Genomic DNA, 16,466 nt, shown 5'->3' on the forward strand with positions numbered 1-16,466 from the left:
CACAGACATATCAACTAATTTTAGATTATGTCTGAATTACACAAGACGTAACCAAACTCTTAAACATTTTAAGCTTTTTTACAATATGAATTGACTCTATGTCCTATGTGAACAATGTAGTTAATGCTATAAAGTTGTCCCAATTTTCTTATGAACTATTCATCATCTTCAGGATCCATCGTCAAATGGACAATTTGTATGGAATTTGAAAGAGACATAGTTAAAATTTTGGGAAAATATTCAGTTCCATGGATATATAAGGATTAATATACCTATAAATCTAAGCAAATCAATTTTCTCTTATACTGAAATTTTCATAATTATTTTCTAAAATTTAGGATTTCATACTAGAAAACAGAGAATATCTCCCTATAAATAGGCAACTAAGAGGATCTTCCTATAGATAGAACTAAGAGGATCTATATTCCTATAGATAGGTAACATAAGGAATAAACATAAATTCATGCTCAATACCCTTAAATCTACTTTATTTGGTTAAACTTAATCCTAAACCAAAATATTTGACATAGGGTTTCGTAAAACTTACCTACCATACATACATTATGAGAAATCCACGACACACTCACTTTAGCTAGAAGAAGATGATGACATTCCCACCTTATAGTAAATCATGGATTCTATTCAAGCACTACAACGAGAAAACAAAGAGAATTAAAGATAGACAGAAGAATTCTATCTAACCTTATACAACCAATGAGCTCCTTATACAACCAAACATAACCTTTTTCTCAGCAAATTATGGATGAACTGGTGTCACCTCATTAAATGGTGTCAAATCCTCTCCATTCTTGAGGAGATCCCGAGAGTCATCTTAAAACTTTATGAGCCTAGATGTTAATTTTAAGGAGAGCGAATGTTATACAATGCAAGATGTTTGTAGGTAGGTACATTCTCAATAATCACCTTACAATGGTTTAGTAGAGTTTCTGATGGGGTCATCACTTCTCTCCCTCACTTCTCTTACATGTTCATTCAACAATTTGCTGCCAACAAGGTCAAAGCTTCAAAGACGGTCGACTTATTTAACGTCAAGAAATAAGAGAGTGAGTCACTAAAGGATTATCTTAATCGATTTTTTAGGATCACGATACACATCTACCAACCAAATGAAGAGATGTTTATGGACGTTTTCATCAAAGGTCCATGGGTTAATCCCCTTAACGAATCTTTAATTTGAAATAAGTTTTATGGTCGAAATCCCATATAAAGCCTCTTCTCATATTGAAGTCGAGGAAGTAATTTAAAAAAAAGAAAGTAGAAGAAATGAAGAGGAAGAAAGACGTCAACCTTGGGATGATTGAAAGGAATGGAGATTATGGAAAGATAGGTACACACAGACAGATCGACATGCAGAAAAGTGATATATGTCTTATGTTGCTCGAAGATCGTAGGATTGAGTTGTTTGTCCTCCCCTCACAATTTCATGCAAAGAAATCCCCACAGATGAAAAGGTGACCAACAAACTTCAATTCATCGCCTAAACACATTGAGTTCTCAGACCTAGCTGCCATGCTTTTTGCAAATTTCATCAAACTCATGGCCATGACACTGAAAAGTGTTACACTCTAACATCACAACTCGCTCGACTAGCCTTGCAAGGTGACTTGCGTCACTATGAATGAATAACGCAAGAGGGGAGATCATCCCCAAAACAACGCTAGAAGATTAACCCCTACTAAGAAACCCTATAAGAAACACCTATTGATGGAGTTCACGCTCTCCTTCTTTAAGTTCTTCAATTGTAGATGGTTGACATTGATGGAAAAGACATGACAACAAAAGATTTTATTAAAAAATGGGTAAGAATGTGAATGAGTTTGGGTTTGGAGAATGGTGCTAGGAAGAAGGTTATGCCAACCTTCTAGCTTTTTTTAAGCTTTTACACTTAGAGAGTGAGAGTAAAAGAAAAGTGAGACTTGATAAAAATTATGAAAATCATTTAGGCAAAAACTCATTACTCAATTCAAGTCTTATTTTTACAATAGAAAAGCTCTTTATTTATAGAGCTAAAAGTGACTAATGAAACTTAAAAACTCTCCAATGTGGCGCCGAAAATACTCTTTATGCATGAGTTTCCATGTGGAAATCAATGCAACCCCAAGCTCTTCATTCAGGATGTGACAAGTAGCATCAAGGAAGAGGAGAAGGAAAGTAGGAGACATCTCTTGCTCCATGTGGAAAAAGACTAGTCACTTTGGGAAAAGGAAGGAAAAATGCTCCATGTAGGTGTCCATGTGGCATCTTTGTGGATGCCATTTAAACTTTCCTTCAAGCTCTTTTATTCTAATCTAAAATTTGGCCCATATAAAAGGACTAAAAATTCTAATACATGATTTTAAAAATTGAATTAGAAAATCTTAATTATTTTATAAAAATTTACAAGGCTTCAGAAAGAGAATCTTTTATTCAACACTTCTTCTCTTCTTAGCATGATGATGATTTAGGTGGCTGGGATGGTCTTCCATCATCTATTCTTGGGGATTTTAACACCATATCCAGCGGGGAATCCACGAGCTCTAGCAGAAAACGATATTCCCAAGCTGAGCTATCTTTGGAGACAAGGTGACCATGATCCACATTTGTGAGTTCTTTCTTTGACATGGAACTTGAAGATATAGCTCCTCACGAGGATGATCTAATAGTAATATCAATTTTAATGATGAGCAAAATTGTGCATCGTGTCCTTGTTGACCAATGAACCTCAACCGATGTTATGTTTTTGGACAAGTTTGTAGGGTTGTAGATCCCAAAGGTTCAATTAAAATTTTTCCATGGATTGTTAGTCGAATTTTTGGGTGAGCAGGTTTTGGTCTATGAACAACATTTACGGACAATCAAGAGGCAAACACCATAGTAATTCAATATAATGTGGTTAATGCTCCTTCATCATATATTTTACTCCTTGGTCGGCCATCTCTCAACGAACTAGGGGTTATGATTCAGTCCATTTGAAACTTAGATTTCCAATCGCCAGTGGAAAAGTTGTGACCATAATAGTTGATCAAAAGATGACTTGAAAATGTTATGAGAATATTTTTTGCACTCACCAAAGCTTGTATCATAATCACCCAAAATTCGATGTCAATGTGTTATACATTGACCCCTGAATTATTTATGACGATAGGTGACCACAACCCCTTGGCGATTTCAAAGAGACAAAAATAAACAAGGAATGGATGATCAAAATAGGAGTCGTTTTGTTCGAACAAATAGAACACGAGTTGACAGGGTTGATAAAAGCCAACATGCATGTATTTGCATGGACAACCTCCGAGATAGCGATAATTGCTCTTGATTTCATATGCCATCAACTTAAAATTTTCCTTAAGGCAAACCTTGTCATACAAAAGAGAAGGAAATTTAAAGAAGAAAAGTGAAAAGCGACCATCCACAAACTTGCAAGCTTTTAGTGGCTGATCATATACATAAAATCCAATATCCTGAATGGTTTGCCAACATAGTTATGGTGAAAAAGACAAGTAGGAAGTGGTGTATGTGTATTGATTTCATGGACCTAAATAACGCCTGTATGAAGGACTCTTATCCCCAATCCAATATAGGCGACTCAATTAGAGATATACTTAAGGGCATCAAAACAAGGGAGAATAAGATTGAAAGCTTCACATGGGTCAAAGAATATTATCTGAATTTGAAGATCAAATGACATAAGAATATTATCTGAATTGAAGTGTTGTATTATTTTAACATGGCAATTGCTGACTTCTTAAATTGCTAAAAAAGGAGAAGTATTATTCTATTGGTTGACTCAATAGAATGGTAACAATTAAAGTATGGGTTGTTTTGGCTTTTAACAGATCTCCAACTTTTTTACAAGTCTCTTATTGAGTGTTGTAAACAACTTTGGGATCAGCTCTATGTACTTGGGTTTCTCAGCTGTGTTCTTGCTGTTATGTAGCAGAAAACATTGTGGAAAATAAGGGTCGACAATTGTGTTTTAAAACTTTATTAAATAAAAAAATTAGAATAATATAGTGTCTTTTACACAAGTTCGCGGTGGTAATTGCTTTTGCACGAATTATAAATTTTATTCAACTTAATACAGGCCAACATGTATCCTGAATCCTCCAAATTTCCTGCACTTAATTTGAAAAGTGTATATTGGTGCAATAGGAACGAACAGAGAAGAACAGATATAAAACAAACAAAATAAGAATCTTCATGCAAAAATTCTAAGTTTCTTTTTCAGTAAAGATCAAAAAACTTTTTTTAAGGATGAACTGTTTACAATGCTAATCTATTAAATATAACATTAGTTCTTTATCTAACAAAATTATTTACTACAAATAACCACAGCAGAGCTATTTACTGTCTTACTGATATCCATGATGTTACGTGACAGCGTTTAAGGCCCAACAAGAATAACTGATCTTCTCTTAGCATTCTCTACATTTTGCAACACAATGTCTCAGAGCACTCCCGTGGTCTTTTGATCAAGAGTAGTACCTCTTCTCATAATCATTTTCACCAAAATTCATGAATTTCCCACTTCAGTTCAACAATGATATCTACATGTTGGATTTCCTCTCCCACCTGTTCTTGGTGTCAAGCCTACAAAATATTATTAACACATCAAATGATTGTGAACTGCTCACATGGCAAAACAAACAAGCAAAATAGCTATATATAAGCAGAATTGCAATACTACAAACAACAACCAGTGATATGCGATGTCAAAACAGAGATTAACCACAGCTACCAATGTGTGATATGTTAACAACCCAATAGGTGTGATTCAGCTGGCAACACAAACAGAGTTTATGGGGAAGAACTTGAGATCAATTATAACAAAACACATTTATGGGAGGGTCCAGGAGTCTTGACTATAACCAAACTCCACCAAAATTGCATATTAGTTTCATAATCAATCCTAAGTGCTTGTGAAAATACCTCAAGCTGCCAACAGGAAGTTAAATGCCCTAATTACGGTTGTTAACAAAAAAAGTGACTAAATCTCAACAACTAGTCTCATAACCGACCAAAGAATCAAAGAAAAACAAGGATTAACTATTGCAAACTAAGATCTATCAACTAAAGTGTAGTTATATATATATACCCCCAATGCAATTTTTGCTTATTTGGTGCAGAAATCACAGGTATATCATCCTTTGCGTCTTCATTTCTAGAATCAAACCCTTCGCAATCATTCCAGAGGCCTGATTCCTTGTGATCAACTTTTGAAGTTTGAGCTACACTGTCTTGGCTAGATAAATCACCACTGTGTGACTTTTTGTTGGCCCCGTCTGCAGAACCATAAACGGAATTAGAACAATATGAATAAATGAACCATCATTACAATTAAGTGGGGAATAAAAGAAAGAAACCTTTGGATTTTATTTTGAACTTTGATTTTGACTTCACTTGCAAGCGCCTCTTGTGTAGTTCCTATCACAATCAAATGTTCAAACAACGTTAACACAGAAGAACACCAACAACCAAAAGTAGTAAAATCCACATACCCAAGTTTCAAAATGTTGAAAAAATCTAAAATTTTCAATGTTTTTGAACGTGGAAAATGTAAAGAATGACGAAAAGTGAATTGAATTGAAGAGGGTACTCACACGAAATTTTTGGAGCTGGTGTTGGGTGACGCCTTTAGGGTTGAAATTAGGTCGGAGGCAGGGTGTGGATGCGATTGCAGCTTCTCTTCTACGATCCTCTTCTTCCTTTTCCATTCTCTCTTTCGTTTTCACTTTCATCTCCTTTCGTATGTTCTTATTGTTATGAACATAGCTATAAAATATTATTCATACAAATTTCAAAAATAAAAGATTTTAAAAAGATTATTTCAATATAAGAATTTCATACAAATTTCTTAAGATAACACATCAAGAATAAGAATGTAAGGATTTTTCCTGGAATAAAAATAAGAATGTAACGATTTATAATATTTTAAAAAAACAATTTTAATAGATTTATGTTTGTACTGCAAACCTTTTAAAATTTTGAAAAGATTCGTGTGAAACGATTATTATATTGATTTTTTTTATTAGATTTCTATATTTCATTTTAAGAGTTTGAAAAAAAAAAAATTATAACCATTAAAAAGATATAATTTTTTTAAGTTACCTTGAAAGGAAATTATAAATGGATAAATGATAAGGAAATTATTCTAATTTGTTTTTCGCATATTCTTTACTTTAAATTTATATTTTATTAAATGTTATTGTACTCAAAAGTTCATATTTTCTACTTTATGTAATAAGGATGAATATGTGAGTTTCTTTGATAGTCTATGAATAGGGGTGGCAAAGCGGGCCAGCCCGCCCCGTATTGGTCCGTCTCGCGTTTGGCCTGCAAAAATGCGGGTCAGGTTAGCCCGCAAAGTTATTGTGGGTTAGAATTTTCGACCCGTCCCACATAAGAGCTGATTCGCTGGTTTGTGGGTCAGTCCGCGTTCTTTTTTATTTTTTTTACATTTTGTTTTTAAAAAATTGTCAAATTAAACCTATATATTTGTTATTATCAAATCCAATTTTTTTTTTCTTTTTCAAACATAGACAAACATCAAAAAATTAAACATTAAGATAAATATCAAATATCACTATTCTTCCACTTCTAAAACATTAAAAATACCTAATTCCAAAACATTAATTCAAAAATATTAAACATAAATATTATTGACATTCTTCCCTTTCAATAACATTGGATGCCGTCTCAAAAAAACTTTCATCCATTTTTTCATAATTATAATCTTCCCCGTCATTTGCACACATTAAAACAATGACAATTTTTTGTTTCTTGTGGGTTAGCGGACCAGCCCGCCCCGCCCCGCTGTTGGCTCGCACGGGCCGCGGGCTAATGCGGGACGGGCTAATGCGGGTTAGCGGGTTGAAAAGGTAAGTCCGCCCCGCGTTTTTTACTTGCGGGCCGGCCTGCAACCCGCATGGCTCGCCCCACTTTGCCATCCCTATCTATGAACTCTTATGATGAATAAAAAGTTTTAGATTAGCATGTGTGTTGGGAAAGAAATTGAGACTAACGTACAATAAGATGGTGGTGAATTGGTTTTAAAATTTTATTGAAAAAAATAAATTTTTTTAAAATTGGTTTTAAAATTTTATTGAAAAAAATATTTTTTTTTAAAATTCTTTGAAAATAAATCTAATTAAAAATTGAATGTAATTAATTGAAGATTTAAGATTGATAAATATTGCATACAATTTACAAATAGATAGAAAAATAATATATAAAGATTGAGAAATGACATTATTAGAAAATCATTAAATATAACAACTAATTATTTTTTATTTTTAAAATTAGTTTCTATTTAATGATTTTCTAATAGTGGGATGAGAAATATTACACAAATTTATACTAGTTTAGATCAAAACAAATCATATAGTTAGTCTTAGTTATGTAATCTTAGAACAATTGAAATTCACTATCTTTATATGCCTATTACAAGCACTTAATACATGCAAAACATATACAAGTTAGAAAGCAAGCAAATTATCTCCAGAACACACTCAAGAAGGAGAATATGTTCTATCCACTGGTTTCCACAATCCTTCTCGAGGTTTCAAAATTTTGCATGCATAATCTGAAGACCAATCAGTTGGGGTTTCAAAATGAACGACCATGTAATCATCAAACTCATCATAACACTCCAACAACATGATCATCACATGCACCATGTGCATTCAAATTTTCATCATGGGTGGGTTTAGAAATTGGCAACCGAGACTTTGTAGTTGGGTTGCAAGATTTTGAAACCTCGAGAAGGATTGTGGAAACCAATGGAAAAGGATTTCTGTGCAGGTGGTAGAAACATGAAGTTTAACATGTCTGTGCATGAGAATGGAGTCATCCACTTCATTTCAAATTGTCCAAAATTGTTAGAAAGATCTCTACTGATGAGAAGTGTGACATGAGCATTTTCAACTAGGGCAATGTGTCAATGGCAAGTTACTCCATTTGCTTGGTAAGACTTGAAAGATCTACTTTCAAAGTTTTGAAAGATAACAATGATAGATGTCAAATAAAAAAATTTAAATGACATTTTATAGTTGATATTGAATTAAAAAAACATCAACTTAAAAAACTACTTTATTGGTTTAGGGTTTAGGCTTTCTAATAATGTTGTTTCTAATATAGAACTAATACATAATTACTAATACAAGATAATTATTTTCTATGGCTGGGTCCTTCTTAACAAATCCACTTGTTTCTTGTTCCATCACAGAACATGTCCAATAACTAACGATTTTGTTGGAGATCCCACATCGATTCAAAATCAGTACCATACACTCCCTCATGCTAAGGCTACCAACTTGTATGTGCGGGGGATATATTAGATATCTCATGTCGACTACAGATTATGACATTTTATTATTTATAAATGAATACTAATCTCACCTTATAAATCAATTTTACGAGGTTAAGTTAAACTTAAAGTCTATTCTTACAGCTAGTTGTGAACCAAACATTTATACACGTACACAACTTGTGACATACCTCACTCTTTTTAGAGAAGCTACCCTAGCCATTACAACTGCTGCGGTTTCTTGGTCAAATCCTTGAACCAATTCCTGAAGAGAAAAATGATATAAGTAATTAAAAACCTTGTATTTATCAATTTAGTTGTCAATAAATAATTATCCTACACGAAAAATAATGCATATTAGGAACTAAACTAATTCAATTCAGTTTATTACATAGATATACACAATGAACACCCATAAATGAAAATAGATTTGAATAGATATCAGCATATTAATGGAAGGGGAGGAAAAGTAACTGTAACAGTTAATGAAGACAAATAACACTCAAACTGGTCTTAAAACCTGTGAAGAAGTGTACTCTTCCCTTCACCCTGAGGACAGAGAAAGGAAAAATGGACTTACAATGATCTCATTGCTTTATTGACATAAAACATACTGGTAGCATGACTGTATGAAACCAAGATAGGTAGTTATACCATCTTTGCCAAATTCAAATGTACCATGGATGAGATGAAAAACTGAAGCTACCTACAACCACCATCATTCTACAGACAAGGAATGCACCCACTTATATACACTCCCCTTACTCAAAATGGCTCTGATACCATATTACATAGTGGACTTTAAGCCTAACTCAACCCCATAAAACCGACTCATAGGATTGAGGTTTCCACCCACTTATATACAATAAAAAGCTCTAATCTCTAGTCGATGTGGGATTTCCAACAAGAAACTCACAAATGTCTCCCATATCATACGATGCCGTGAGGACCTTCTTTATCTCCTCATTTGGGAGACCCTCTTGAGCATTGTTAGTGTAAATGCACTTTCTGCATTCCTGTAAATATCAGAATGGCATAACTACGGGGTATATACAATTTAAATAACCTTAAGTTTTTCACATTCTAACTTCTATACCCATTTTAAACTTTATTTCTTTCTCTGTATCCTTCCTATCTCTCTTCTCCTCCCTACGGAAGTATACACATTCCAATGAGTGTAAAAAGAACCTTTTCACATTATTCTTTTGCTGAATAACCTTATAAAATGGATACGCTACGCATGAAAGAATTGTATTGTATGAGCTTTACAAATACAAGGAAATAATGGTATGTATGGTGCAAACACGGATAAAGCATAAAGTAACCGTGGAAACCTAATAGAAGACAAGGAAGGAGTTACCTGGAGAATTTTATTTATAGTTGCAATTTGCTCTGTAGTTAAGAAGTTACATTTCAGTAGTTCTCGAAATAAAACCAAAATCTCCGAACTCAAGTTACTTGCAGTAAGGTTATCCAGTATGCCAGATATACTTGAACTATCAAACACAGATCTCATCCACTGAGGGATTTTACGCAGTTTTAGCACAGCTATAGCTATGAGTACTTGAGGGCTTTGTTTGTTCATGAATGATTGTGATGCTAAAGCAGGAGCTGCAAAAGATATTGTCATCTCCTCAATAATCAATCTACACCAGCTACTCCCTTCCAAGAGTTTTGTTTCTTTTGTCAGATTTTCCCATCCCAGAATCATTGACAGGCAGAAGCAACAATTTGTAGCCACTCTCAGATCATTATAGAAAACCAGCCCTTCCAATATGCTTCTTATGGACATTAAGTACCCAACAGTACATCTCAACTCTTCATGATTACTGTTTATTTGATCTGATATTCTGTTAAATAACTCCAACAGACTATAAAAAACAGCAATCTTGATTACAGGAGAACCAAAATGCAGAAGTCTGCACAAGTCATTGCAACAGATGCCAATGAAGGCTAGTGGCTCCAATGGTTTCGATGAAACAAGGAAGCTTTGCCAATCCACAAACCCTGGTAGGATAGCATGCAAGCTAGAATAGAAGATTTAGGATTTAAAACTCATTGTTTTAAATATTTAGAAAAGACCATTAAGGGGTACAAAATATAATTTTCTTACTTTAATATGCTACAATTTATTTGCCAGAAGTGGAGAAGATAAAATATACTTTTTTTTTTCTTTTTGTTACTGATGTGAACAGCTTACCTTTTAACCGCGAAGTAATGAAGCAGAAGCACAAATATTAAAGTTTCTCCAGTGCTTGTTCCCTCGTCGTGTTCTACCAAAGCAGGTCCCTTCAAAGAAGCAGCAGAGACTACGGTGTTGACCATTGAGATTATAGAAGTATTAAAAAGAACGGCCTTTGAAGTCTCTTCAAGTGTTTTCTTGGTGGAAAGATGCAAAATTAAGGAAAGAATGTCAATAACGAAGAGACTTTGGTCACTTAAGATAACAACCTTTTCGGATGGAATTGAATACTCCATTATCTGCAGTAGTGGACGTGGTGTGAGAACAATCATTAACTGAGTCATTGTGTTTTCTAGTATGTTTAGGGATAGTTTGTCGGTTATAGAATTTTTGTAATGCTATATTTTTCCACCTCATCTGTAACAATGGTGGTTTTGCTCTACTTCCGTTTGGTGCTTATACTTGTATCTATTTATTTCTAATATTTCGTAATAATTATTGTAACACATCTCCAAATAGTTGTTGGTGGCCTGTTATGCATTATAATGTACTACAGATGTTTTTGCATGCATGGGCATTGTATTACTCAATCCTCACATCAGTTATTTTTAGCCATACAGAGTACAACTCTGCTCTGCCTAAAATGCTTGTAACTAACGTCCTCTGGCATATTCAAATTTGAAAATCGGGCTAAATGACAACGTATTAACAAAACTCAATAATGTGTCATGTCATCATTACGGATAAAGATTATGCATGAATGGGTTCGAATTTGATATTACGGGAGCAATATGAATAAATATAAGTTCAGCTACTCAAACCTTCATAGTTACCGCAACCCAATTTTGATCAGCAGACAGTGTTTCAGGATTCACTGAACTCAAAGTGTTAAAAACCAAAATCAAGATGGACATGTAAGTTGCTGTCAACAAGGAATTACTCAAATAAAACCAACTCCTGATTGTTGTCGCCATTCCATGCAGAGATAATTGCTCACAAGCAGTTGGGCAGACATGGACCATAGTTGCCATGACATTGAGAACACATACTACGTCACATTCACGCCTTTCTTCCTCCAAGAGCTGTGCTAATAGGCACACGAAAACTCTAGCTCCGTTGTTATCCTCTGTTGATACTAACTCTGATAGTGTCTGGACGTTAACCGTTTGATTATTGTTTCCGAGAATTATGTCAGTCTCTTCGAAGTTATAGCTTCTGCAAAATTTCAAAATCTGATGGCATAATGAGTTGATTATGTTATCTTGTTGAAACAACCACTTCAATGATACTGTGTGAATTCTTGCTGAAAGTAAGTCCCGTTCATCATTGTTTATGAGCTGGAATATTATCTCCTCCGCTTCTCCACTGTAGTGAATTTGGTAGTTCGTATTGTCAAGACCCCTTAATAAACTGTAAAGATTCACCAGTCGTGTCACGTTCATACTATCGGAGGTCCGACAATGAAAATCGCTCCTATTGAGAAGAATATATTGTTCAAGAGAAGCTAAAATCAACTTCTCATCTGCAAGTCTGGTAATTAAAGTCAGAAAACTGTCAGGGAAAACAGTTGCGATGAATTGCTAATCAGGGCAACAGGAGTACGAATTTTGGCAACGTAAGTACCTTTCATCATATAGCGAACTGGTGTACAAAATCAGCAAAACTGCAGATTGACAAGAAGGCAAATCCAAACTGTTAGTACTCCTTTGACCAAGCAAAAAGAGTAAATCGATAGGATCGTGAGACAGGTGTAAAACGGCCTCTCTAATTGGTTGTCCAGAATAATTTCCTAGTAGAGAATCCGTGAGTGAACTTAGCAACAAATATATTCTATTTTTCATCCTATCTCCTGTAAACAAACCCAGGCATTCATATGAAAAACTGAACCAACCGACTGAAATCAAAGTCTCCGCATATTCCGTGGCATTAATACTAGACTGCAGAAGCAGTATCGAATGAAAAGTTTCCAGCAATCCCAGGGCAATGTCCTCTTCCATTTCATTGATGCCCATTACAAGCCAAGGCAGTAAATGGGCTCTGCATGTATCTAGAATACTGCTTTTAAGTTCCAGCTTACTAGAGTTACTGGAGTTTCCATCATGACTGTATGCATATGCCTCTTTAAGTAGGTACAAGCATTGCAAAATTTGGTTGATATTCCTTTCAGAAACAGAGAGACAAGCTAAAATGGCATGTCTTGTTGCTTCCGCGATTGATTTTGACAGATCCAGAGCTCCATTACAAGATGGATAATGGATATCTTATAAGAGCCACAAAGACGGAGCAGACCATTATAAAGGTCTCGGGAATCATACCCATTTCTCCATCAGAATACTTTCTGAGGATACTTATCAAAACAAGAATCAGTTCCTCTAGTTGAGAAATTGATACAGATCCAGGGCACTCAGAAATGCATTCATAAATGAGCTTCAATGTCGCACACTGGACAGGGTGAAAAGGAATGTCCGACGAAAGTAATGGGCCTTTGATGGCTTCAGCAAACAGATTTACCAGAGATGTGCCCTTGGTTCCATCTTCAGTTTCTTTAGAGTTAACTCCTACATTGGAAGAGATGTTACAAGCATCATATGCACATTCTTCCCTGAGCAAACGTCTTCGAGCCAGAATGGTCAAAAGTGTTAATTAACAAAAATGTAAACTGTCATTCAAAAAAGAAACAAAAATGACAATTATGTTGTAAACTATAGCATCTTACAGTTGCTGGTATCTATTCTGTGAACTATGGCCATACATACTACTGACTTTTAACCATCCCTGGAATTTTAACGTTAACCACTCGTTCATTAAGCCAGCAACTTTGGTAATTCGGATGATGTAGGATATGGATGCAAACTCTTGGAGAGAAAGATACAAACAGGTAATCAACCTTTCCATTGAGATTCATGATATCAGATGTAATGCATGGCATGCCAGTGTTTTTTGTCTTCATATTGTTCTATACCACCTTTATATCTATTACTATGAGTAGTTATGTAGTTGAGTATACAAGAGACAAAATAACAAAATCCGTTTGAGACAACGTCCTAATGTCAATCTCTAGTCTACCCATCCAAAATAGGCTTCACGAAAAAGACAAAAGTTAAAACAAACAAGACAACCAAAAAGAAGTTTGGAGTTGAAGGCTCGTAACAAGAACAGAAATGAGGCTACAAATGTCTTTTATGTGTTTATGGAGATCATCATCCTTCTCACAATTCAGAAGAGCCCCAAGGCAGTGAACCTGTCCATTCAGAAATAGAAACAATCCATAAAAAAATTCCATTTATTTTAGAATTTAAAGACTACAAAATTACGTATAATAAGATTATTAACTTCTCTAATAATAACCTTAAGGTACGGTTTGCTTCTAGGATGGTACTATTTGCGTCGCCCCGTGTGGCGACATGGATGGGTGAAAAAAAGGGGTTTTTTTTATTATGATGGAGTTATTTTTTTTTTTTTACCAAATTGGGGTCTGTTTAAAAAAAATTACAAATTTAGGCAAGTTGTGCCTAATTGGGACGACTTCATATGCATAAGTCGTCCCAATTAGGCACTTAGGCACGACTTCTGTCATGTCATACTAAAGTCGTGCCAACTTGGTACGACTTCTGTCCTGTCATACTGAAGTCGTGCCAACTTAGCACGACACGTCATAATTTTTTTGTTTTATTTTTAATTTTATTGTTTATATATTGGGTAGTAAGTTATGTAATGTTAAAAATTAATTTCTTCTCATCATTACGTGTTCTGTAAAATCATTACTTCTCAAGCTATTTATTTTGCAAATTCACAACAATAATTCTCTATTTATTTTCTAAATATAATAATTTTTCATTTATCTATTTATTTCCAAATTCAATAACAATTTTCTTCATTTTTTAATTAATCAAGTTATTGTATTACATTACCGTCAAACATGATTCATACACGATTATCCAATTTTTTGTTCCTTAAAACTAACACTCTTACAAAGTTATGTATCAAATTAATTTTTAACATTACATAACTTACTATCCAATATATAAACAATAAAATTAAAGAAATAATATATATATATATATATATATATATATATATATATGACGTGGCAGAAGTCGTGCCAAGTTGGCACGACTTCAATATGACGGGGCAGAAGTCGTGCCAAGTTGGCACGACTTCAGTATGACAGGGCAGAAGTCGTGCCAAGTTGACACGACTTCTGTATGACATGGCAGAAATTATGCCTAATTGAAACGATTTCTGCATATGAAGTCGTGCCGAATTGGCACGACTTGCCTAAATTTATAATTTTTTAAAAACGGATCCCATTTTGGTAAAAACAAAAAAAAAACCTCATCATGGTCAAAAAACCGAAAAAAGGAGCTCCTATCAACTTGTTCCGACCTAGGATAATAAGCTCATGAGTTTAGTTTTACTTTCACCAGCGAGAAACGAAAGAAGACTTCCATCTCCAAATTTGATTCAGACATAACTCGCTTCTTTTTGGGTGAGAAGCAGTGTCAAACTACCCAACAAGCATTAGCTCTCCCTGAAAAGGAGGTGATCCAGCCGCACCTTCTAGTGTGACGGGCGGTGTGTACAAGGCCCGAGAACGAATTCACCGCCGTATGGCTGTCCGACGATTACTAGCGATTTCGGCTTCATGTAGGCGAGTTGCAACCTACAATCCGAACTGACGACGAAAGTCACAGTACCATCCCGTTTGCTTCCAGTTATGTATGTGGGTGAGGGAGAGACTGCAGGTAAAGTGGAGGGCATATTGCATCTTTTCCAAAATGAAGAGAAAGGAAAGAGTGCCACATCAGATGTAAAATATTACTTTTCTACCCTTCTTTTCACTTTTCTCCTACATGCCACCATAAATCACAGGACCTCCATTCTCTTCAGGTTTTTTAATTATTTATTTATTTATTTTAATGTTATAGTAATTTAAAAAGGCAAAAAAGTTTAGAGAAAAAAATTTGAATTTCTAATAATAAATGTAGATAGTTATTAGTTTTTAAAAATTAAATTGTTTTATAAAAATAACTTTTTATTTCTAAATAATATTTTTACAGAATGGAATTCAAAATTTATAATGTTTAGGATTTTTATTTTTGTAGATTTAACATAATTTATTAATGTTAAAATTAAAAAATTATAAAAAAATATTGTAATAATTTGCATAATTTCAAATTGACATGCATTTATCTCTCTCTACATCAAATTTATCTCTCTCTACATCAAATGTAATAACTTTATATATTTTTGCAACTAATTAATGTTCATGACATATTTTCTTAAATTATATTAATGTTATTATTAATAGTAATCAAAATCATAATTAATAAAAATTATATATTTATATAACATAAAATTTATTAAATAATCATTAATAATATTAAAATTATCTACTAACAAAAATTTAACATTAATATTTTATTTTCCTATTTGATAAATTTGTAATCTTACAATTTACACTATTCAAAATATATTAAAATACTTTCACAACTATCACATCATTCACACTTTTTAATAAACTTTCTTCATATATCAATTCTAACATCTCTCAATCCAAACACCCTCAACTTTCTCCACATTTTCTTCACACTTTCACTCACCCACACCCTCAACTTTCTACTCACCCACAACCTCTAATCCAAACAAAACCTAAAGACAATCATATTAGGGTGAATCTTAAGTTATGTTTAGATAAACTAGTCTATTCCATAAGTATAAACACTTCTAAAAAATGAATTGAATGTTTTAATAAAATTAAAATAAACTCAAACACTTCAGTTCATGAAATAGTTAATTATATAAATTGATTTTAGCTATCGAAGAAAGCTAAATTTATCTTACTTCCTACTTATAAAAGGTTACTACAAAATTTATTCAAACAGTTAATTGACAAGTTAAAAAAATCTTCATTATGATGGTGCTAGTGTATAAACATAGCGACGAGGTGAAAGTAAATTGAAATCACCATGTGCAGGT

The 16,466-nt window shown here is 33.8% G+C and overlaps 1 protein-coding gene and 1 pseudogene across 1 annotated transcript; both read right to left on the reverse strand.

The window, feature by feature from the left end:
• Positions 1-4,201: 4,201 nt before the first annotated feature.
• On the reverse strand, positions 4,202-5,774 carry LOC137837178 (uncharacterized). Its single transcript, XM_068646069.2, has 4 exons — positions 5,601-5,774; positions 5,364-5,424; positions 5,096-5,282; positions 4,202-4,590 (listed from the first exon to the last, which is right to left on the reverse strand). Exons 1-4 carry the CDS (start codon positions 5,736-5,738, stop codon positions 4,548-4,550), a joined length of 429 nt encoding a protein of 142 aa, XP_068502170.1. The 5' UTR covers positions 5,739-5,774; the 3' UTR covers positions 4,202-4,547.
• Positions 5,775-9,180: 3,406 nt separating this feature from the next.
• On the reverse strand, positions 9,181-13,437 carry LOC137838256 (protein PUTATIVE RECOMBINATION INITIATION DEFECT 1-like; annotated as a pseudogene).
• Positions 13,438-16,466: the final 3,029 nt, after the last annotated feature.

This window comes from Phaseolus vulgaris, chromosome 4, assembly GCF_051622355.1.
Source record: "Phaseolus vulgaris cultivar YP4 chromosome 4, ASM5162235v1, whole genome shotgun sequence".
NCBI classification, from domain to species: domain Eukaryota; kingdom Viridiplantae; phylum Streptophyta; class Magnoliopsida; order Fabales; family Fabaceae; genus Phaseolus; species Phaseolus vulgaris.

Bases quoted from the DNA above. Each gene is read 5' to 3' on its own strand.
- LOC137837178 (XM_068646069.2), bottom strand. From the start codon at position 5,738: ATGAAAGTGAAAACGAAAGAGAGAATGGAAAAGGAAGAAGAGGATCGT. The intron at 5,283-5,363 runs GTTTCTTTCTTT...ATGGTTCTGCAG, and splicing joins GTTCAAAATAAAATCCAAAG to ACGGGGCCAACAAAAAGTCA. The intron at 4,591-5,095 runs GTATATATATAT...AATATTTTGTAG, and splicing joins AAGCAAAAATTGCATTGGGG to GCTTGACACCAAGAACAGGT.